Source organism: Equus quagga, chromosome 19 (genome assembly GCF_021613505.1).
Source record: "Equus quagga isolate Etosha38 chromosome 19, UCLA_HA_Equagga_1.0, whole genome shotgun sequence".
NCBI lineage: Eukaryota > Metazoa > Chordata > Mammalia > Perissodactyla > Equidae > Equus > Equus quagga.
In genome coordinates this window covers 8,801,000-8,821,029 of record NC_060285.1, presented here as the reverse complement: position 1 = coordinate 8,821,029, position 20,030 = coordinate 8,801,000, and the positions used below count along the sequence as shown (strand labels likewise).

Below are 20,030 nucleotides of genomic sequence, written 5' to 3'. Positions count from 1 at the left end.
CCGCACTCTATCCCGGAGGTTCTCGAAGAGGCCAGAGCGGCAGCCAGGGGCGGAGGGTGAGTGCCGGCCCTCACCACAGATTCTTCTGGCAACTTCTCGCCTACGCCCCGTTCCTCTCAGTGCCATCGTCACGACAGGAGACCCCAGCCCACAAGATCTCTCTCTTATCCCCCACCCCCAGCCATACCCGGGACCGGCCCCAGAGAAGCCCCACCCCCCGCAGTGGCCAGGGCGTGAAGAGCCCGCCTCACCACGGCTCCAGCCACGGCGTGGACGAGGCTTTCGTAGGACAGCACGGAAGCCATGAGTGCGGCGCCCCGCAGACCTAGCCACAGTTTTCCCGCAGGAGCCACAGCCAGCCCAGTGAGGAAAAAAGCTCTCCACCCTCTGAGGCCCGCCTCCACCAGAGCAACCGCTTCCGGGTCGCAGGTCGCCGGGTCTGCGGGCCCAAGGCAGCTGGGACGGGAAGACGGGAAACGGGGCCAGGGAACGCCCCTTGGCTCTGGTTGGCCCCGGGGGCGTGCGCGGGGCGGGGCCGTGCGGCGCCGGCTCCGCCACGTGGAGCGGTCGCACAGCCTGAAATCCCGCGGTCGCTTCCTGAGTCTCGCGGGACTTCCTTGCATTCTGGGACCCAGCCAGTCGTGGTTCACCACTAACCCATACCACTGGGACGGCAGAAAGTCTACGTGGTCTCCTTTCTCCACCTCCCTCCTTCACCTGACAAGCTGACGACAGGCAAGATGCGGGACTCAGGTTTTCCTGTTTCTCTGCGACTTATCTCGTATTTTCCTTCACTAGTATTTTGAAAGTCACATTTTGGTCAAGAGGAAATAAACGTTGATTGGACAGGGTTCTCCCCTCTGAAACATCGTGGGGTGTGATAGGGAGAGAACTTGAACTTCAGGAGATTAAAATGATCAGATGTAGGTGGGAACATACTAGGCAACTGGGAAAATCGTTTAACCCTTTTTGGTTTCCTTTGAGAAATGACAGTGTTAATATTAACAACTCCACTTGCTACTTTAAGGATTACAAAAGCTAATTTATGTAGACTCACTTATAAACACTGAAGAAAAGGTTTTTTCCATGTTGTAAAGTGAAGAACCAAACTACACAGAACTAGGAAAAGCACATTCACCTCTAACCTAGGTCATATTGTGAGGCGTGTGTCAGGACTCCACTTCTTTATTGGGGCACCATGATCATGTGTCTCTGCCAGCAAGTACCAGCAAATTTACTTTTATAATATCCTCGCTGATAATTCTTGAGTGCTTACTATATGCCTGGATCAGTGCTATATGCCCGGCTCAGTGCTATATGCCCATTATGAAATTTACTCCCCAGGAGAGGGCCCGAACAATGTTTACTTGGTCGTGTTTTCACAAAATTTGCAGAAAAAATTTTAACCGCCATTAAGATCTCTTTCCACATGAACTCCCCTTCATGTAAGGTGATGCTAGCGACTGCAAGCTAACTGAAAGGTGAGTTGGGGGGACAGTTGGATTTAGTGCTATCTATTTATACATATGGTTAAGTTACTGCTAGACATCCTGATGTAAGAATGGCTTCCAGGATACTCCCACCATTCCCTAGGGTCATGACATGAAGGTGCAGAGGTCCAAGAGTCAAAGACAGGATTCTGGCACTGGATAGACAGAGCTGGTCCATTGTAAAATTTAAGCAGAGGACTAAAAGTTTTCATTGACCCTTAATCACACTGGAAGCTCTTTCCTGTCAAGAACATATTGGATTATGTAGCATACAGATTTATGAACACTTTTTGAATATCTTCCCTTTATGATGGTAATAGAACACAATAGAATTTATCAGAATTCCCATTGGTAGGGCACAAACGCATAGCAGAGAGCATGTCCATTTGTGTGAATTCTTTTGCATCCCAGCTATCAAAAAATATTTTGATCAAGATGGTATTTCATTCTACTGAAGAGTTATCATATAATGAATTTGCAGCGAAAAATGTAGCAATTACACAGGTATAGCACTTATTAAATGGAACGATTTGTGTAGTTATTTCCAATTTTTAAAAATAATTTTATTTGTAATGCTTATTTCCAATTTTTAAAAATTCTAACTTTGCATGTTCTAAACATTCACTTTTACAGCTTAGGATTCATAATTATGTATTACTTTCCTAAAAGAGGGCTCCCTCACTTATATAAAAGCACCAAGTCCCACACTGTCTAAAACAGAATATAAAAGATTTAGCATGATTCTGTTTACCCCAAGTCATTAATAAGAGTTAAAGGAACCTAGCCAGAACTAATCATTTCATGTATGTTGCTTCTACACTGGCATATTTATGGTCAGCTTACTTAAACTGCCACCTGAAAATGTCCCAGTGACCCGGGTGAGTGAACTAAAGGACATCTTGATTGCATACCAGATACCTAGATTTCCAGAGCACCATACATGTGTTTGTACCACTCCTATTTACCTCCTTGCTATTCTGGCTCCACCTAATACTTAGAATCCACAATTTTAAAATCAGTATTTCACCTAAAGAGAATGTCAGAATTTTTAGTTTGTTAGACAACTTTATAGAAAATTGTGAATTTACACTCCCTCCAGCACTACACACAAGATCTTCCTGAATAATTGCCAAGATATTTAAAATTTGTGCCAACTTGACATGGCATACTGTTTAAGTTTGCCCTCTTTAACAGCTATTGTTAATTATCTGTATTTGTTGCCTATTTAATTTAGGGTATTTTCCTCCCCAAACTATATGAACTCTATTTAAAGTATACTATATTGGTTGTAAATATTGGTACATATTGAACTTTTAAAATTACCGCACCATATTTTTTAAAACTAGTTTTTTCTCATCCCTGTCACAAGTGGACCAAGCACTTCCATTATGCTAGGTCCCATTATCAGGAGAAATCCATTGGAGGCGCACATCAACACACCAAGTGGTGTGTGATAGTCCTTATTTAACCAATTCCCCTCAAGTATACATTTTAGTTGTTTTCAATTTCTTAAATTAACTAACAATTCTGCAAGAGGCAACCTTGTACACAGAGAGGGGGAGCAGGGCATAGAATTTAGGAGGAAGACTTTTGAAGCCCCAAGCCTGGTGACAATCCCAGCTCCAGATATAATCAGGGGTGTTATCCTGGGCAATTTACTTACAGTGCTTCAGTTTCCTCATCTATATAAAATGGGGATAAGAGTACTTACCATTATGGTCATTATCAGAATCATCAGTCAATACTTGCAAACTGATTAAAGTGCTTGACACAGACTGAGTACTCCTTACCTGATTTATGTGCCTACTTGTGTGCATTAATTTTAGAGATTAGCAAATCTTTAAAAAATTTAAGTGTTTCTCCCTTATCCCCTTAGGCCAGTATTTCCTATTGTGACAGACGGCTAGTTGTTACCTCAGGTCATGTTCCCATTTCTTTCATAGTAGTAATTTTTTTGTTGGGCACGTGACCACACAGCTATGGGCTATTATTTTCTAGCTTTTCTTCCAGCTAAATATGGTCAAGACAAAAAAAAGCTGACTAATGGGATATGAACAGAAGTAATAAAACATTAAATCCATGTATTAGCCTCAGGATCTCAGCATATGCTTCCCTGGCGCCCTCTCCTGTTTCCTCAGGCTAGAAGATGAGCACCACAGCAAGCACCTTTGGACCCAGAAACGGAAGCTACCTTTTGAGTATGGCAGAACTGCTTACTTCTGGACTGCTATCTGAAAGAAAAGTAAAGCTGTTTTACATAAGCTAATGTATTTTTAGGGGTGCTTGTTAATAGCACTTTATAATCTTAAGCATACTATGCTCAGTAAATAACATGAATGCTAGAGACATAAAATAGAACATGTGCTGAAAAAAAAGGGGGCAGAAAATGGGAAGAGAAAATATCCAGTTTGACCGTAAGTATATTTTTAACATGGCTAGAAATATCCAATAACTATATATTTTTGAGCAGGGGGGGAAACCTCCTTTACTTTCCCTTCTTATAGCATTATTAGCACAAGAAAAGAACATTTCTGGTTTAGAAATGATATTGAGTTTCTATGAAAATGAAGAATGTATTTTGTATTTGTGGAACTTAAAAAGTCTAAAAGCACAGGACACATTTTCAAAAGACCAATTTTACTTTTACCCACTTCCAGTAATATTTGCGATGTCAGAATGTACTTAGGTAACGTATAGTTCAGTAAATCAAATGAATCCAGAAGCAGCTGGTCTTCTTGAGTTATTCACAGCACACATTAGAAATTTTGAGAAAGGAGAACACACATTAACAAAAAGAACACTGGCAAGCTCAAATGCAAGTTTATATGCTGAGTATTTTTAAAGGGTTTAAAAAGCATGCTCAATTAGCATACAGCTTTTTCTCACTTATATAACAGATGCATTTCTATCTGCTTGTGGTACAGCAAAGGGTCAGAACCTGAATCAACTCACTTATGATTTCAGAAATGTGCTATTTCAGAAATGTGTATTCCATGGAATTTATTTCACTGCTCCTACCACTGATTCTTGAAATAAGCAAAGTAGAGAGGGTCTCATCCCTTGCAGTTGCTTTTAAACAGTAGCACTTTAAATTCAAAGATAGGTAGAAACCTAGCAATTCCTGGTAGAGTGCCTGGACCGTCTTATTTAACATATGAATTGAATGTACAACAGAAAATGTATCATTTTCTTTATCCTTGGAGGAGAGGGAAAGAGAGAAAGTAAAGGTGGGGCTATGGTTGCAGTATTTAAGAGCTGAACTGGAGAACAGTGAATCTTTCATAATGCCAACAACTCCACAATGAAGAACCACCATGGATCTCATCAATTTTATAATTCATGGTGGATCAAGAAGTTAGGTTCCCCTCTGTGTATATCAAATTCGAACCTCATACTCTCCAAAATAGAAAGATGCATACTAGAAGATAAACTCTAACTGCAATAGTATTTCCTAAGTAGAAGACCAAACACCCAAGGGAATCCCTCCTTCCAACATCTTTTGATATGGTAAGATTTCACTGAAGTGGAAATCTAACACTCCAATGTGAAATCTCTTGGCCAAGTAAGAAACTACAGCTGTTATGGATATTATGCTACATAGTCACTCTATGTATTACATATTAAATTAAACCCAGCATTAAATATGCTTGCACAATTATGCTGTGAATGATAGCAGTAATGATGCTAGTGAAAAAGGACGATCTTTAGCCCAAGAAGAGTAAGGAGAAAAAAAGGTGAAAACAAGTAGAAAGCAGACAAAGAGTTGGGCATTTTCTGATCAGGAAAAGTCATTTTAAACATAGAAATATAAAAAGAAAAGTCTCCCCTTACTTCCCCTATGTGGAAATAATATGAAACATTTATTTTATATATCAGACAAGAACAGAACTAAGTAACCCAACTCTACTGCAGCATTATAAAATCATCCCTTCACCACAGTGTGAGATCTAAACACATTGACACAAGGGTACATGCTACATAAAATGTAGTAAGACTGCGGATGCCCTGCCAAGTACTTCCAGTCCCTACCCAGGTTCTACTGCAATACTGGTGGTCCCAATAGTTTTACTGAAATAAATCATTTTTGAAAAAATAAAGCATTTAAAAGGACAAATCAAAATGCCTCAGCAACCGTATATACCCAACTCAGACTTTATCTACTCAAATGTTGTATTTGCCTCCTGCTAATAAACCTTTATTTCATTCAAACTGAGTAATAACTCTTCCATACCGAAGTATCTTTCTCGCCCAATTAATTCAAAGGAAAAAACCGAAATGATTAATAAAGAAAAATGGAGGGATTTAACACACCCTTTTAATTTGTTTTTAAATATTTTTAAGGTTTAAAAAGTGTTTAAAGTTTGTAATTCCTAGTAGGAAAACACTATCTGGATGAATACCCTAATGGCAAACCACTGTAAAATCGTTCAGCTGCATTTGGGGCAGAGGGGTAGGGATTATCTTCCAAGCACCCCAGCTTTCTTCACGAGAAGGTCAGAGGTACACCGGTTTGGATTATTGCGACATCCATTAGGTGATCTAAGTTGCTTTTCCTTCAGCAAGGGCTTTATGTGTCAGAAGGGCATTATGCTTGACCTCCAAATTTGGCTGATAATTTACTGATGAGATTCATAACCTTTGGGTTGCTCTGATATTTTGACATATTTGCTGGGTTCTGGGCCACATCCTGGAAGGCTGCCATAACTTCTGGATCCTGCAAATGAAAGTTATTTTTTTTTAGTATTTAAAAAAGTGTTCTATGGGCCAACAAGTTTATTATCCCAAATCCTATCTCTATTTAGATCTATAATTTTGTCATGGCCAAGTTAACTGGGGTTTGGACAAGTTCCTGAAGTATAAATATTATTAATGTATACTTCAAAGTCAAACTCAATTATATCACTTTAACAAGATAATGAAAAAAGAATATACAATTTTGATAGAAAGAAAAGGACAACTGGCAATAATTACCAACTATTACACAGTATTTCCTATAAACCAATTTTTTAAAACTTAAGCTACTCACTCTAAGAAAATGAGCATTGCAACTGCACAATTAGCTATTTGGTAATTTAGATCAGTAACACATGGCTAACAGAGTAACCTTTGTCTCCACACAGAATTATGAAAGAAATGCCTTAGTGACATGAAGTCCAACTACGTTCTTCTGAGTCTTACCTGCATGGCTGCAAGAACCTCTGGATCACTAAGAATTTCATTGAGCCCAGGCATCCCTGCCATTCCAGGCATGCCCCCTCCCATTCCAGGCATTCCTCCAGGAAAAGTACCAGGCATTCCCCCAGGAAAGCCACCTGCAAGAATAAATGAAAGAACTGTATAGACACCAACCATATTCACAAGTAGTCTGATAGTGTACTATTTCTTTCCAGATTAAAATAACACACACTCTCATGAGCATGCACAAAGAACAAGGGTGTTACTAAACACAAAGCAGTCTGACCATTCTAACTGGATGTAACAAGACAATTTTTACCTTCAAATTTTCTCTTAAAAAATAAGGCTAGAAATCAGACTTTGCTACTTTCTGGATTCATTTTTTTCCTACGGATAAAACTGTTAAAAAAGAAAACTAATCTTACCTTAAAACAAAGAGACAGCTAACCGTCCCTTGGAATTACAAAATTAAAAAGTCTAACAAATCATCTTGGTTATGTTATATCTTATCTTCTCATTCTTTAATATTGTCTGTTTCAACTAAGTTAATTCATGTTTTTCTTTTTTTTTTTAACTATACTCCTCTAGTGCAGTTATTCCTTCAAGAACTCTATGAAATGCTTGTTATAAAAAGCCGTGGATTTTTATCTCCACCCCAGAGAGAATAAAAATATCTGAGGGTGAAACTGAAAATCTGCATTTTTAACAAGCACTCCCTGGTGTTTCTTCTTTACACTGAGAACAACGCTCTGTAGAGCGAAAAGGATTTAATTCTCCCAGTATCATTTTGGATTATAAACCTGAATTATTTTCTACTCAGTTTTCCACTACCATAAACCTTTATGTCCATAGGAGATATTCTGAAATCACAATTTCGCCAATATAGGGACATCCTAAAGGGAAATACAGGTAACATTACTGTATTCTCCAGATCAAGAGTCTCTACAAGTACAGCCCTCATAAAAAAGAACCACAGATAACAGTCACTTCCACCTGGCTCAACAATTCAAACATGCTGATAAATAACTAACAATCACAGATAAGGAAATCTAAGGGGGCCTGAAAACAACTAGCTTCTCTAGCAGCCCCGACTGACTCTGAAAACCTAGTTTCTACCCAAGAAAAAATTACTGGCCCAAGGCAACAATAGTTAACCAGTTAACCAGTCAAATCTAGGTAATAAAATCCATAAAACAAAATATTATCTCTAGTTCTAGTCCACATTAGTGGTCATTTTCTAAAACAAAGGCACCTGACATAAGATTATTTATTTTTTAAACAGGAAGTAAGCTATGAACTAGAATTTATTTTCTTGCTTTTTCCTCAAACAGCAAGTCATCCCCAATATTTTTTCTTTTTAGTTGCTTGGCCCTTGCTTGACCTTGGAGAATAAGAGGCTACCTTTACCTTTTCTAGCCACTGCCCATGGAACTAAAGTTCTAGCCAGTGGCATAAGCGAAGCAGTGTGTACCTGTGTCTATAAACCTTCCTTAAGAGAAAGCTGGTTACTACTAAATAGCTGGAGGCTGTTAATTCCCCACTGGGATTACAAACTTTTAAAAAGCTCCTCCTGAAATTCATATAAATTTCACACTGCCTCATTCAGGAAATATTCAAAAATTAGTCTGAGTGCCTTTCTAACTGCCCTTCTACCTGTATCGTATTAGGCCTCTGCTATCATTCCAGGCTTTGCCTCGCTAATAATTTCTGATCATTTAACATTTGCAAGAAAAGGAAGAGTGTATATTATTTTTACACTGGACTCAAAACATTTGTTGTGCTTAATAACCGCCTACAGTGCTTTTACCTACTATCTCATGAATATCAATTTATAACAGAGTAAAATGATTATGGCAATTTAGAAATACTTAGAATACATCATAATCAATACTTACAGTCTTTTAATAAAGTACAATGCTCAGGCCTCAATGAATGTCAGCTAATTTGAGAAAGCATACTGCTCAAAGTGTGAGGAAAATAATATACTGTATTTCCACTAACATAAAAATTTTAATGAGAATGAAACTTTCTAGAGGCTAACATTCTTAAGATTCTTCAGTGTTCTAGGGACTAATGGTGCCAAATATAATAGACATATCTGAGACTCCAAATAAGAATATTCTCCAATTATTAACAATACTAATAGTTTTAATTTTTCTTTAAAAATACCTGGAAAAGAGCCATACTGAGCTCCTGATTGTCGTCTGGCTTCTTCCTCCTTTGATACAAAAAAGAAACAAATTACATAAGTGGAGCGGGGACAGTCTGCTGTCCACCCCTACCCATGAACAATGATGAAAAAATTACAAAAGAAGTTAGTAGAGGACTTACAAGAATGGCAAGTTTCAAATGGCAATACTGGACTAAAGGACACAGGCCATCCCACCCCACCCTCAAAAAATCTCCAACTGGATTCTCAGCATTACTTTCGATAATAGTTTCAAGAGCCATTTTATTTCTACTTGGAGGAGGAAAAAAAACCTGGAAAGCAATTTACAGTCTGTCCATGCTTATAAAAACTGTAAATTCTTACTGCTTTTAAAACTCTCTAATGAAAGCACATGCTTAGATTACTAAGACTGTCAGGACTTTTGCTTCCAAGGTTCATCTTTTCCATAATCTCCCTACATGACTCAACAACAAATACAACTGGAGATTTACTGATTTGTTTTGTTGTTAAAGACAAAATTGAAGAAAATACACATAAATTCTCTCATAACCAGTTATAAAGTCATCAAGGACATAAATAAATGTAAAAATTACTTTTGAAGATTATAAACTATAATCCTAAAAATCAAGCATGATGCTTAAAAATATTAAATGACAAAAAATAAGGCTATAATATTATATAATTATAATACAACTGTATGTCCTTCAATTCAACAGTGTTGGAAATAAGTAGATGAAAACTGATAGCAATGCAAAAAGCTAATACAGAAAAAAACTAAGAGAAACCTTAAGAACAGCAGCAACAATACTGTGAATGAATTACGGGTAACTTTTACCCTAATTTTTATATGACTTTATAACTAAAAATAAAAATAGCTAGAGTCAATTTTAAATAGCTATGAATGCACTGCTGGAACAGCAGGAATCATAAAACTTAATAAATCAAGGCAAGCACCCGCAAGAAAACAAACAATGCTGCAAAGTTTTACTTACTTAACTGGGAAAAATTCCTGATTTTAGAAGGACATAAGAATATAAATTGGTGAAACAGAAGCTCACTTAAGAATTTAAAGACTAAACATAGCCTCACAAATTCGGGATAATGAAGGGAAAGAAAACTCCCTTTTAGTAGCATCATTAGCCTAACAGAACTGCAGCCAGCATTAAGAAAGAGCCAGGAATTAGAAAGACATCCTGAAAACTCTAATCTACTATATTTTCCCCCTTAATGGTTTAGCTACGGAAACTTTACCCTCTGGGCTCTCTCATGTTCTTCCCGAGCCTTCTTCACCCTTTCCATTCTTTCTTTGATCTCTCGCTCTTCACGTTTTCGCTCATACTTTCTCCGATGTTCTGCAATTTTCTGAGCCTAGGAAAAAAGAGCCACAGAAAAATAAAAGCTAAATAAGGTGAACACAAATCAACAGCTTTGTTAAAGAATTACTTTTCTTTGTGGAGAGGTGTTCAATTCAACATAGTTCTGAATAATGACAGTTAGATTTACCTTATAGAAAAGGACCTGACACAACTCAGGCTTTAACCAGTCCACTGTGAAAGAGGAAAGAGGCTGGGATTTGAAGTTAGAAGTGTTACAAATCTCAAACAATTAGCTAGTGCAAGGATGACAATCAGGTTTCAAATTGCATCACAATTCTTGCCTAATACCTGCCATGGGAAGGCAGAGATCTGGAACGCATATATCACTTATTTGCCACAGTCTACCGTAAAATAAGGGCAGAGGGGAAGAGAAATATGTAAGCCTTACAGAGCTGCTATAAGGATTAAGAAAGAAAGTATATGTACCAGGTATTGGTACATAGTCCGTGCCAAATATTTGGAATCTATTATTTATTCAGAGAATAAACTACAGAGACTCATATTCAACTGTTACCTTAGCTTGTTTATGATTATTTTTAGAATTTTTTATAGAATATCTCACATAATAACCTTGCTGAGTTAGCCCTATTATGAAAAAAAAAAAAAGAAATCAAATAGTCTCTGATGGTAGATAAGTGAAATTCAATAAAATTTCTGCTATCATAAAATCTTTGAGAATAAATTCCTGGCAGTATAATTTGCCACACAGCTGAGGGATTTACCATGCAAATGCATGAAAATCATTTTAACTAACAATTTTAGACAGAAATTATCTTAATAGAATATTCCAGCTTTTGGATTCAATATTAACATTTTAAAAAGGTTGAAACTTTTTAGTTCCACAGAGCCCTCATGCTTTATTCAGTGGCTTTATACACCGATAAAATATAAGGATAGACCAGACTCAATCTTGGGTCACATTTTACAGATTTTCTATTTCTTTCCTTGCTGTAAACTTGCTGCCCCCTTTTCCGTTTCTAACTTTCTGGTTATAATTCTACTCTAAGCTTACAAACAAAGTAATAGAGCTTGCTATACTACACCATGAGAAATGAAAGCATGAAAACCTAATAAGATTTCCTGAGTTGAGCACAAACTTCATGGATTACAGATTACAACTTCCAAATGTCTGCTTCTGTATATCTGTTTTGAAGGTAAGTCACTGCTGGGGCTAAGACTAGAGCCATGGAGTATTACAGTAATGACTTTCCCTTTCTCTACTTTAACATACCCTCGGTTGAACTTCCTTCAGCATTGCGCTAGCATCTTCATCATAATCCAGTTTACAGGCAAGAGCAAGATCATGGGCTGCTTCTTCCCAGTGGCCCAGAAGTCTAAAAAAGATTTAAATTCATTTTAGGAGCCTTTTATATATATTCACTTCTGTGGCATAGTGTCTTTCTTCCCTATTATAGAAAAGGATTGTTACAGAAGAGCTTTAAGCTAAATACTGAACTATAAATTTTCAGGAACTAATTCAATTTCTATGTTATATTCTATAAAAGTTTGAAGAAATTTAAATTTCCTTTATAACTCTAAATCTGTTCTACTAAAAAATGTTTAAAAACTTTAAAAAAATAGCTTTCTTAACTCAGAATATCATGAAATAAAAAAAAACTATGTGAAGCCACAACTTTCAACTCATCAAAAATAGGATTAACATGGGGCTGGCCCCGTGGCCGAGTGGTTAAGTTCGTGTGCTCCGGTGCAGGTGGCCCAGTGTTTCGTTGGTTCGAATCCTGGGCGCAGACACGGCACTGCTCATCAACCCACGCTGAGGCACCGTCCCACATGCCACAACTGGAGGGACCCACAACGAAGAATGTACAACTATGTACCGGGGGCTTTGGGGAGAAAAAGGAAAAAGAACAAAAAAAATCTTTAAAAAAAAAAAAAAAAAGGATTAACATGATGATGGGGCTGGCCCGGTGGCACAGCGTTTAAGTGTGCACGTTCCACTTCTGCGGCCCAGGGTTTGCTGGTTCGGATCCCAGGTGCAGACGTGGCACCGCTTCAAAAACCATGCTGTGGCAGGCGTCCCACATATAAAGTAGAGGAAGACGGGCACGGATGTTAGCTCAGGGCCAATCTTCCTCAGCAAAAAGAGGAGGATTGGCAGCAGCTGTTAGCTCAGGGCTAATCTTCCTCCAAAAGAAAAAAAAATGTATATTTAACATGCTACCTTCTATAAGATAGAAGATAAAACAATAGATGTGTGCACATTTTATTGAAAATGGAAAGAAAGGCTAAATTAAAAATTAAAGGTTGGTCGGGGTAGGTGAGAATTGAGTAGAAGGGATAGCAATGGAAATGAGACTTCTCTGGGTATATTTGTTAACTTGGTTTTGGCTCTTTAAACCTGCAAATATTTCACATACTCAAAGAAGAAAATTAAATCAGAAAGGATGGAAATAAAGCAAACTCTAAACCTCAATACAAAAAGAAATAAAAAGAGGCTAATTGTTTTTCACATTGACAACATAAACCATACAGAAAAAATTAATTCAAGTAACTTTTAAAACAGTATTGTGACTGTATATCTTAAATGGAATATATCCTAAGGATAAGAACTGCAAAAAGAACTTTAAACTTTACTTAGAAGGTATATCATTTTTAAGGCATGATTCTAAAACAATTTTATGTGTATCGCAGGATAATGCAAGGATAATGCAAGTAAGTAAATAGGGACAAAAATTTTGAGTCTAGGAGAATAGGGTTAAAAATACTTAATGTTGAATCCTAATGGAACATATCAGTATAAACTCAAAATTTTGTAACTTTTTTCCTTAAAATCATTATTTTTAACATGTTTTTTCTAACTCTGTCATTGAAATGAACAGAGTAATGCTATCTAAGAAGAAATGAACACACCTACTGGCCAAACTTTAGTTTCTATAAATATAATCCCCACTAAAATGAACCATGGTTTCTTGGAGAAGTGGTTTACTCCATGTCTGGGACAAGCAAAGTACAAGATGAGCTCATGGGCCGGCCCTGTGGCCTAGTGGTGAAGTTCGCATGCTCCACTTCAGCGGCCTGGGGTTTGTGGGACTGGATCCTGGGCACAGACCTACACACCACTCATCAAGCCACGCTGTGGCAGTGTCCACATACAAAATAGAGGAAGACTGGCACAGATGTTAGCTCAGGGACAATCTTCCTTAGAAAGGAAAAAAAGAGAGAGAGAGGAGCTCCTGCTATCTTGTACCACAAAGCAAAGAAATGCTCAAAGACTACTAGGGTCTCCGGAGGATCAACAGTAATGCATGAGCTTTCCTATACCCACAGAGAACTAATCCATTTTATTCCAGTCTTTTACTTCTGTCTTTGACATGTCTTCATAATTACTACAGCTGCTTTTTTGAGTCATCTAACACAGTTGTCCCAAGCACCTCCATCTTCACCTCCATTCACACTTTAAGAACAGTACCTTTCCAATCCACACAAGACGTAAATATCATAGGACATTTTATCCCCAAGCCACAAATACTCATTTGTATAATATTAAGTTTGGCTTTCAGGAATGATTACTAATCTGGGTTAAAGCCACCTCTTTATTTTCCCCTTTTTCTCATTTTTCAGGTGACTTAGCAGTGACTGAAGTAGTTTGAGGCTAGTGAATTCCTTCTTCTATAAAATATTGGTTGTTTAATGTTAAGTTACAAACAGAAAGTCTGAAAACAAGATAAAATTTGTAAATATACCAATAATAAGGCCACTCTCTTTTCTTGGAAATAATTTTGAGAAAAATCCTTACCTTAAATTTGGCTATATATGGTTAAAAACTGTTAACAGTGGTTTTTCTTTGAATGAAAAGAATTACTTTCTTATTCGTTCCTTATGATATCCTCTCCATGAATTCTTCCATATTGAGCACGTATTACTTTAAAATTAAATCTTTAGGCAATTTTGGGGATTTTTTAGAAAGCATAACAAAACATCAGATTTAAATTTAAAGAGTTCTGAAAATAATTAAACTCCACTATTTACCTGTGCGCTTTCCCTCGCCATTTGTAAGGCTGAGCTGAATCAGGATTTATTTCAATAGCTCTGTCACAGTCTCGGATGGCAGCATTTGGCTTCTGTAATTTGACGAAGACACTAAAAAATAAGTATGATAAGAAGTATTCATTTCAAACACTAACACCTTCGGGATCGCCACAGAAGCAATTCTATTTAAATAAATGAGCAGCAATTATTCACTAGGGGATGTTTTTTTGTTTAGAGTTCTCACCTGGCTCTCTTGGCATACAGAATGGCCAAGCGGGGATTCAGCTTGATGGCATCTGTGAACAAGTCAATGGCTTTCTGTAGTTCACCTAAAGTAAATCAAAAGTTATTGAGAAATAGGAGGATAAAAAATATTAATAAAAATTGTTGCTCTTTTATCCAAATAATCTTTCACATTTTTCATTTAGTCCAGGAAAAAAAGACTAGTTTCTAAATACACAAAACTGGCTCTTCAAAGCAAACTTTGCCACACTTACACTGCAAATCACTCAAGACAGAGACAATTTTTGGTACACAACCCCTTAAAAACCAGTAGAATACAACATTCTTAGTAGGACTCATACTGATTTTTTTAATTAAGAAAAAATAAAAGGATAAATCAATTTTATTCTATTAATGAAACTGTCTTTTATCCATTGAGTTAAAAGGATAAAATTAAACTTATGAAGGAAAATGTATCCATATTAAATCCTTAGGGCTGATTAAAAAAAATTTTACTATTTGAATTCACAGGAAGAGCATAAAAATTCAAGAAAACTTGAATTCATGAACACCACAACCCACATTTTAAATTCATTTATTGTATACTATTCTCATAGCTTCTTTACTAGTCCCTTCACTGAAGTCATTCAACAGATAAAACGTGCTATAGAATTAGAACAGTACTTTGCACAAAGTCTAATTCTTGGACACAGGAAACAGGGAGGCAAGACAAACACAGAATTTTAAAGTAAATGCTACAATTCACTTTGAAAAATATATTTACCCAGCGACTAACTGTGTAAAGGATCTTATGAGAACTCATGAAACAACGCAGAAAAAGGTGCAGTCTTATTAGTCGCTGCTAGGAGTCTAGGAAAATAGTGTCTATTACAAGTTATTACACTTGGATCTAACAAGCAACTGACACCTACCATGTTCAAAACTGAACTCTTAACTTCTACTCCATCTCTAAATCTATTCCCCATCTTTATATTCCCAACTAAGTAAATGGCTCCTCCACTCAGTCTAGTTTAGAGGTTGGCAAACTTTTCTGGAAAGGGACATATAATTATTATTTTAGGCTTTGCAGACCATAAGAACCGTAACAATTCACCTCTGTTGTTGTAGTGGGAAAGCAGCCACAGACAATACACAAATGAACAGGTATGACTGTGTTCCATTAAATTTTTACGGAAACAGGAGGCTATAGTTTGGCAACTCCTGATCCACCTGAAGCCCAAAACCTTGGAGTCATTCTTGACTCCTCAGTCTAAAACCTAACACCTTTTATTTCTACTTTCAAAATATATCCAGAATCTAACCACCTCTCACATTACCACCCTAAGCCCCAAGGTTTCCACACTGTGCACCAAGGAGGCCACAGGACCATTGGTTTGTTAGCACCGCACAAACTACTGGTTGAATATAGTTCACAGTTTCAATACTGGATTACTACATTCCGTTTTATGTCTTTGAAAAACTGTTTTTTTAGTAGTTGCTATGATAAAAAGCTAGAATTGCAGAAAAGTAGAGATGTGGAACAGGAAGTGAGAGTGGCAGTGTCCAATCGGATTCCGAGATCTGAGAAGCTGCTTAGTGCTCAACATATCTACACCGCTTCTTAGAAAATAAACATGGTTATTTAAGAATGAAATTAAATATATTTGCTTACAAATTATGTATTATTTTTTCAAACAATCACTAACTTGTTAGGACACATATATTTATTAAATTGTTTGGACCTGACTACACTATAAACGAAACTCTTAGGCATTTCTTTTGGCCTAGGGGTGCTGTGAAAAAGTCAAGATAGTAAGAGCACTGTAAATAGGGGAAGTTTGAGAACCTTTGCCTTAATCCAAGCCACCATCATTAGCCACCTAGACTACAAAATAAGACTCACTTTCTTGCTTTCCCTCTGTGGGGTCATGAAAACACACCTTTGATCTGTTGTGGGGAGCATAACTGATTGAGAACTCCATCTTCTGTGCTCAAGGCTATACTTCATAAGCTGCTCCCAGCTAATTACTGAACACAGCAAGGATACCAAGGCAGGGCCATTCTTATGAGACGTGCAGCTCCTGTAACGGCAACTTTGGCTTGCCAAGACTTTTTAAGAAACATATCCACAGCAGAGGACTTCTCCTACAAAGGAGTAAGACCTACATGATCGCCTTCCCAGACTCCTCTGATTCTCCCTGCTTCCCCATTTTCCCTCACAGGTATTTTCCAAATGTATCTCTAGCACATCCACTCATGTTTTGGCTTCTACTTCTCCAGCGAACTAACATACCCTTACTGGCCCCTACAATCTGATCTACATAAAGCAGTAAGAATAATCCTTTTCAAAAGTAAATTCACCTCACTATGAAACTCCCCTTGTCAAAAAAAAACCCTCAATAGCTTCCCATCATCCTTAATGGTAAAATCCTAAGTCCGTCGGCAGGATCTACAAAAGTTCTTTTAGTGATTTATCTATCTATCCTCCTCACCACTTTCCCACTACCCCACCTCCCCATCACCCATCACCCACTCCCAGGCGCTTCTCTGACCTTAATTCTAACACTCTTACCCCTTCACTTACCACACTCCAGCTACACTGGCCTTTCTGCTATTCCTTGAATATGTAATCATCCTACTCACTCTTCCGGTTAGCCCCTCTACTTGTTCTTCTCTGTCTCAAAAGCCCTTCTTCACATGGCTTGCTCCTCTCATGTCGTCAGATGCTTTCCTGACCACCCTGTGTAAAATATAGCTTCCATCACTCACTATCCCTTTACTCAGCTCTACTTTTCTTCATAGCACTTATTACCACCTGACATTCTATTATCAATTTTGTTTTGTTCCCCAGTAATATGAGGTCCATGAGATAAACAACTTGGTCTGTTGTTTCCCATTGTTTATCAGCATCTGAAACATGGTAAACCTTCAACAAATATTTGTTGAATAAATATATTAACTGAAAAGCATAATAAACTCCTCATGACTCTAATAGGTAGGTACCATTATCCTTATTTTACAAAGGAAGAAACAGAGGCAGAGAGAGTAACTTCTCTAAGTTTACCTAGCTAGTAAGTGCCAGAGCTGAGATCCAAACCCAGGTACTTTGGATCCATAAGTCCAGTGTCTAACTATATTCCTGCCTCTCTAACCCCAGGGAGGGCCTGAATCTCCAATCCCTACCTTAGAATACTAGTGTTTTATCCCTTTAGGATATACTATAAAATTGCGCTTATTCTAAAATTAGAATGAGGTTAAATTTACACATGAACATAGGTTGGAAAGAAATATAAAAAACAAGAACGTGACTTATTAGGTCTTGGCAGTTCATTTTCATTTTGTTAAATATTGCTAAGGCAATAAATAAGAAAATGAATTTCAAAAAAATACAAGACAATATGCCATAATAAGTGACAAAAATAATGAATTGACAGTACAGCACAGTAAGATCCTAGACAAGCTAAAACCCCTCTGAGCCCTCAGGTTATTCATTAATCTGTAAAATGGTAGTAGTATGAGGTTTTCATGAAATAATGCACATTAAAACATAATAAAATTGCCAGACATATTGAAGGCACAAAATAAATGCTAGATAAATAGAAATCTTAGGTGGTAGGGGAAAGAAGAAAAGCGTCTGGAAAAGGAATAGTCAAAAAGAGAAGTGACGGAGATCAATTAATGGGTGTGAATTAAAAGTTGAAATAGGTGAAGAAAACCTTTACAGAGAAGCAGCAGAGCACAAGAAAAGGAACATTCCAGGACAGTGAGGCCTGGCTAGAATGGAAGGTTAATATTTAAAAAGAAGAGAACAAGGTTGGGAAGGCAAAATATGGGCTCCAACTCTGGCAAGTCTAATGCTACGATGACGACCTTCAAAACGTACGCAAAGTTGCAGGTTAAAAGCAAGGGAGTGTGTAACAATAAAAAGTACTTCTAAGTAAGAATAATCTAGGGACAGTGAACAGAAAGCAATAAAGGAAACATATCTCAGGTAGGCAAACTACTGAGGCAATTTTAATAATATAAACATATGATAAGGACCTAAACTAAGAAGGTGGTGGCATTACAAAAAAGTGAAGTGAATGTATTTGCCAACTTGGAACAGTAATGAATACTGAACTCATTCTAAAATAAAACTTCAGTTATCTTCTAAGTCTAGGGATGAAGGCCAAATGCACATCAGCATTACACAACAGCATCTGTTCAACGACGGCACTGTGATATACTACCATACAGCTATGAGGGGGGTTTACACAGTACCCAAGTTAATAAATGATTTGTTCTTATACATTATAACTGATTAAACATTATACTTAATAGTATCAGCACTCTCCCACTCTTACAGGACTTTCTGAAGAGGCTCTAACATGCAGAGACTAGAACAAGACTGTTATGCCTATGGACATTATTTGTTAAGTGTGTTACTATAAAAAGCTGAGGGCCACTTTTCTAATACCACTTTTTTTTTTAAAGCCTTTCACCTTTTTAAAAGCCTTTTCTCCATAAAGAAACACCATGATACAGTCAGGAAAGCAGAGTCTTTGAGTCACATCAGGATCTGTCCATGCCCTGAGGCAAGGTAATTAATTCCTCAGTGATTTCAGCATCTATGTCTATCAGTGGGGAAGGGGTGGATACAGAAAATGACACTTTCTTCAGTATAAGATACTCAATAAATTTAAGTTTACTTTCCCACTATTTAACAGTTACTGCAGTAGAGAAGAAAATATTCAGACTACCATAGAAATGTAGCAAAGAGAAAAAAAAATCACTCACCATCATTTAGGGCATCAATGGCAGCCACTTTTTTATCATTTGCCTGATCCATCATCTCCTCGGTTATCTAGGGGGAAATTGAAGGTCAACTTAGAAATAGTCGAGAAAGCAGAAGAGGAGGAAGGAACTTGGACTTTCCTAGGGAAGGGGTAGTCACAACTCCCACTTTCATTCCTTTTCCCCAGTCTCCAAGGAGCAAAGAGGATAATGATGATAACTGATTTGTAAGAAATTATACAGGATGAGCTTTAATCTTTCACACTAAACAATAAATTTCACTCCGTACACTCTGCCTTACACATGACTTTTGCTGCCCTCCATCCTAACCTGAGCAAGTGGTTTTGCCCTTACCAACTCCTTCTTGGTTATTCACAAACACTAAAACTCAATCTCCTCACAAAGGACTAACTAAAGCTAGTTCCTTTTAGGCTTCATTCTTCAGAAAAGAAACATCTCACTCTTTTGTTTCAACAAACATCTACTGAGTACCTATACTAGACAGAACAATCGCTGTGCAAGACTACTGAGAGTACGATTAATAGTAACAAAAACTTACAGCAAACATCCTACCTAAAATGGGAAGTTAAGAAGCAGTTTCTTTAACTAAAGGAAAAAAGTCCACTCTATCACCACTACTGTGTAAAATATTACCGGAGGTGCTGGCTAATTCACTAAGAAAATGAGCTGACCGGTTTAAGAATAGGAAGGAAAGTACCAAGCTGTCTTTAATTATATTTTAATTTGCCTAGAAAACCCCATGGAACTGACAAGTTACTGGATCTATCAGAATAATTCAATAAAGTTCTCAGAAACTAACAGCAACATAAAAAC

General features: G+C 37.4%; 2 protein-coding genes and 2 long non-coding RNA genes across 6 annotated transcripts in view; 1 reads left to right on the top strand and 3 right to left on the bottom strand.

Moving 5' to 3' along the window:
- Positions 1–637, bottom strand: part of SLC25A17 (solute carrier family 25 member 17) — a 39,033-nt gene extending 38,396 nt beyond the window's left edge. Inside the window, exon 1 of one of the 3 annotated variants that reach the window (XM_046646858.1) lies at positions 252–637. In XM_046646858.1, the coding sequence (XP_046502814.1) occupies positions 252–623 (372 nt within the window). In that variant the 5' untranslated portion in view covers positions 624–637. The remainder of the gene's footprint in view (positions 1–251) is intronic. The other 2 variants (XM_046646860.1, XM_046646859.1) reach the window with 2 other exon arrangements.
- Positions 638–658: 21 nt separating this feature from the next.
- On the top strand, positions 659–6,748 carry LOC124230631 (uncharacterized). Its single transcript, XR_006886230.1, has 4 exons — positions 659–753; positions 1,345–1,481; positions 3,629–3,732; positions 6,611–6,748. It is a non-coding gene; the product is annotated as an uncharacterized LOC124230631 (long non-coding RNA).
- ST13 (ST13 Hsp70 interacting protein) overlaps positions 4,109–20,030 on the bottom strand; it is a 29,067-nt gene continuing 13,145 nt past the window's right edge. The window contains exons 5-12 of the mRNA XM_046646863.1: positions 19,200–19,266; positions 14,446–14,530; positions 14,202–14,312; positions 11,443–11,545; positions 10,087–10,203; positions 8,835–8,883; positions 6,669–6,802; positions 4,109–6,204 (exon numbers count right to left, since the gene is read on the bottom strand). Of these exons, the coding sequence (XP_046502819.1) occupies positions 6,076–6,204; positions 6,669–6,802; positions 8,835–8,883; positions 10,087–10,203; positions 11,443–11,545; positions 14,202–14,312; positions 14,446–14,530; positions 19,200–19,266 (795 nt within the window). The 3' untranslated portion in view covers positions 4,109–6,075. The remainder of the gene's footprint in view (positions 6,205–6,668; positions 6,803–8,834; positions 8,884–10,086; positions 10,204–11,442; positions 11,546–14,201; positions 14,313–14,445; positions 14,531–19,199; positions 19,267–20,030) is intronic.
- LOC124230632 (uncharacterized) lies at positions 14,537–19,171 on the bottom strand. The gene is made up of 3 exons (XR_006886231.1): positions 18,905–19,171; positions 17,008–17,163; positions 14,537–16,568 (listed from the first exon to the last, which is right to left on the bottom strand). It is a non-coding gene; the product is annotated as an uncharacterized LOC124230632 (long non-coding RNA).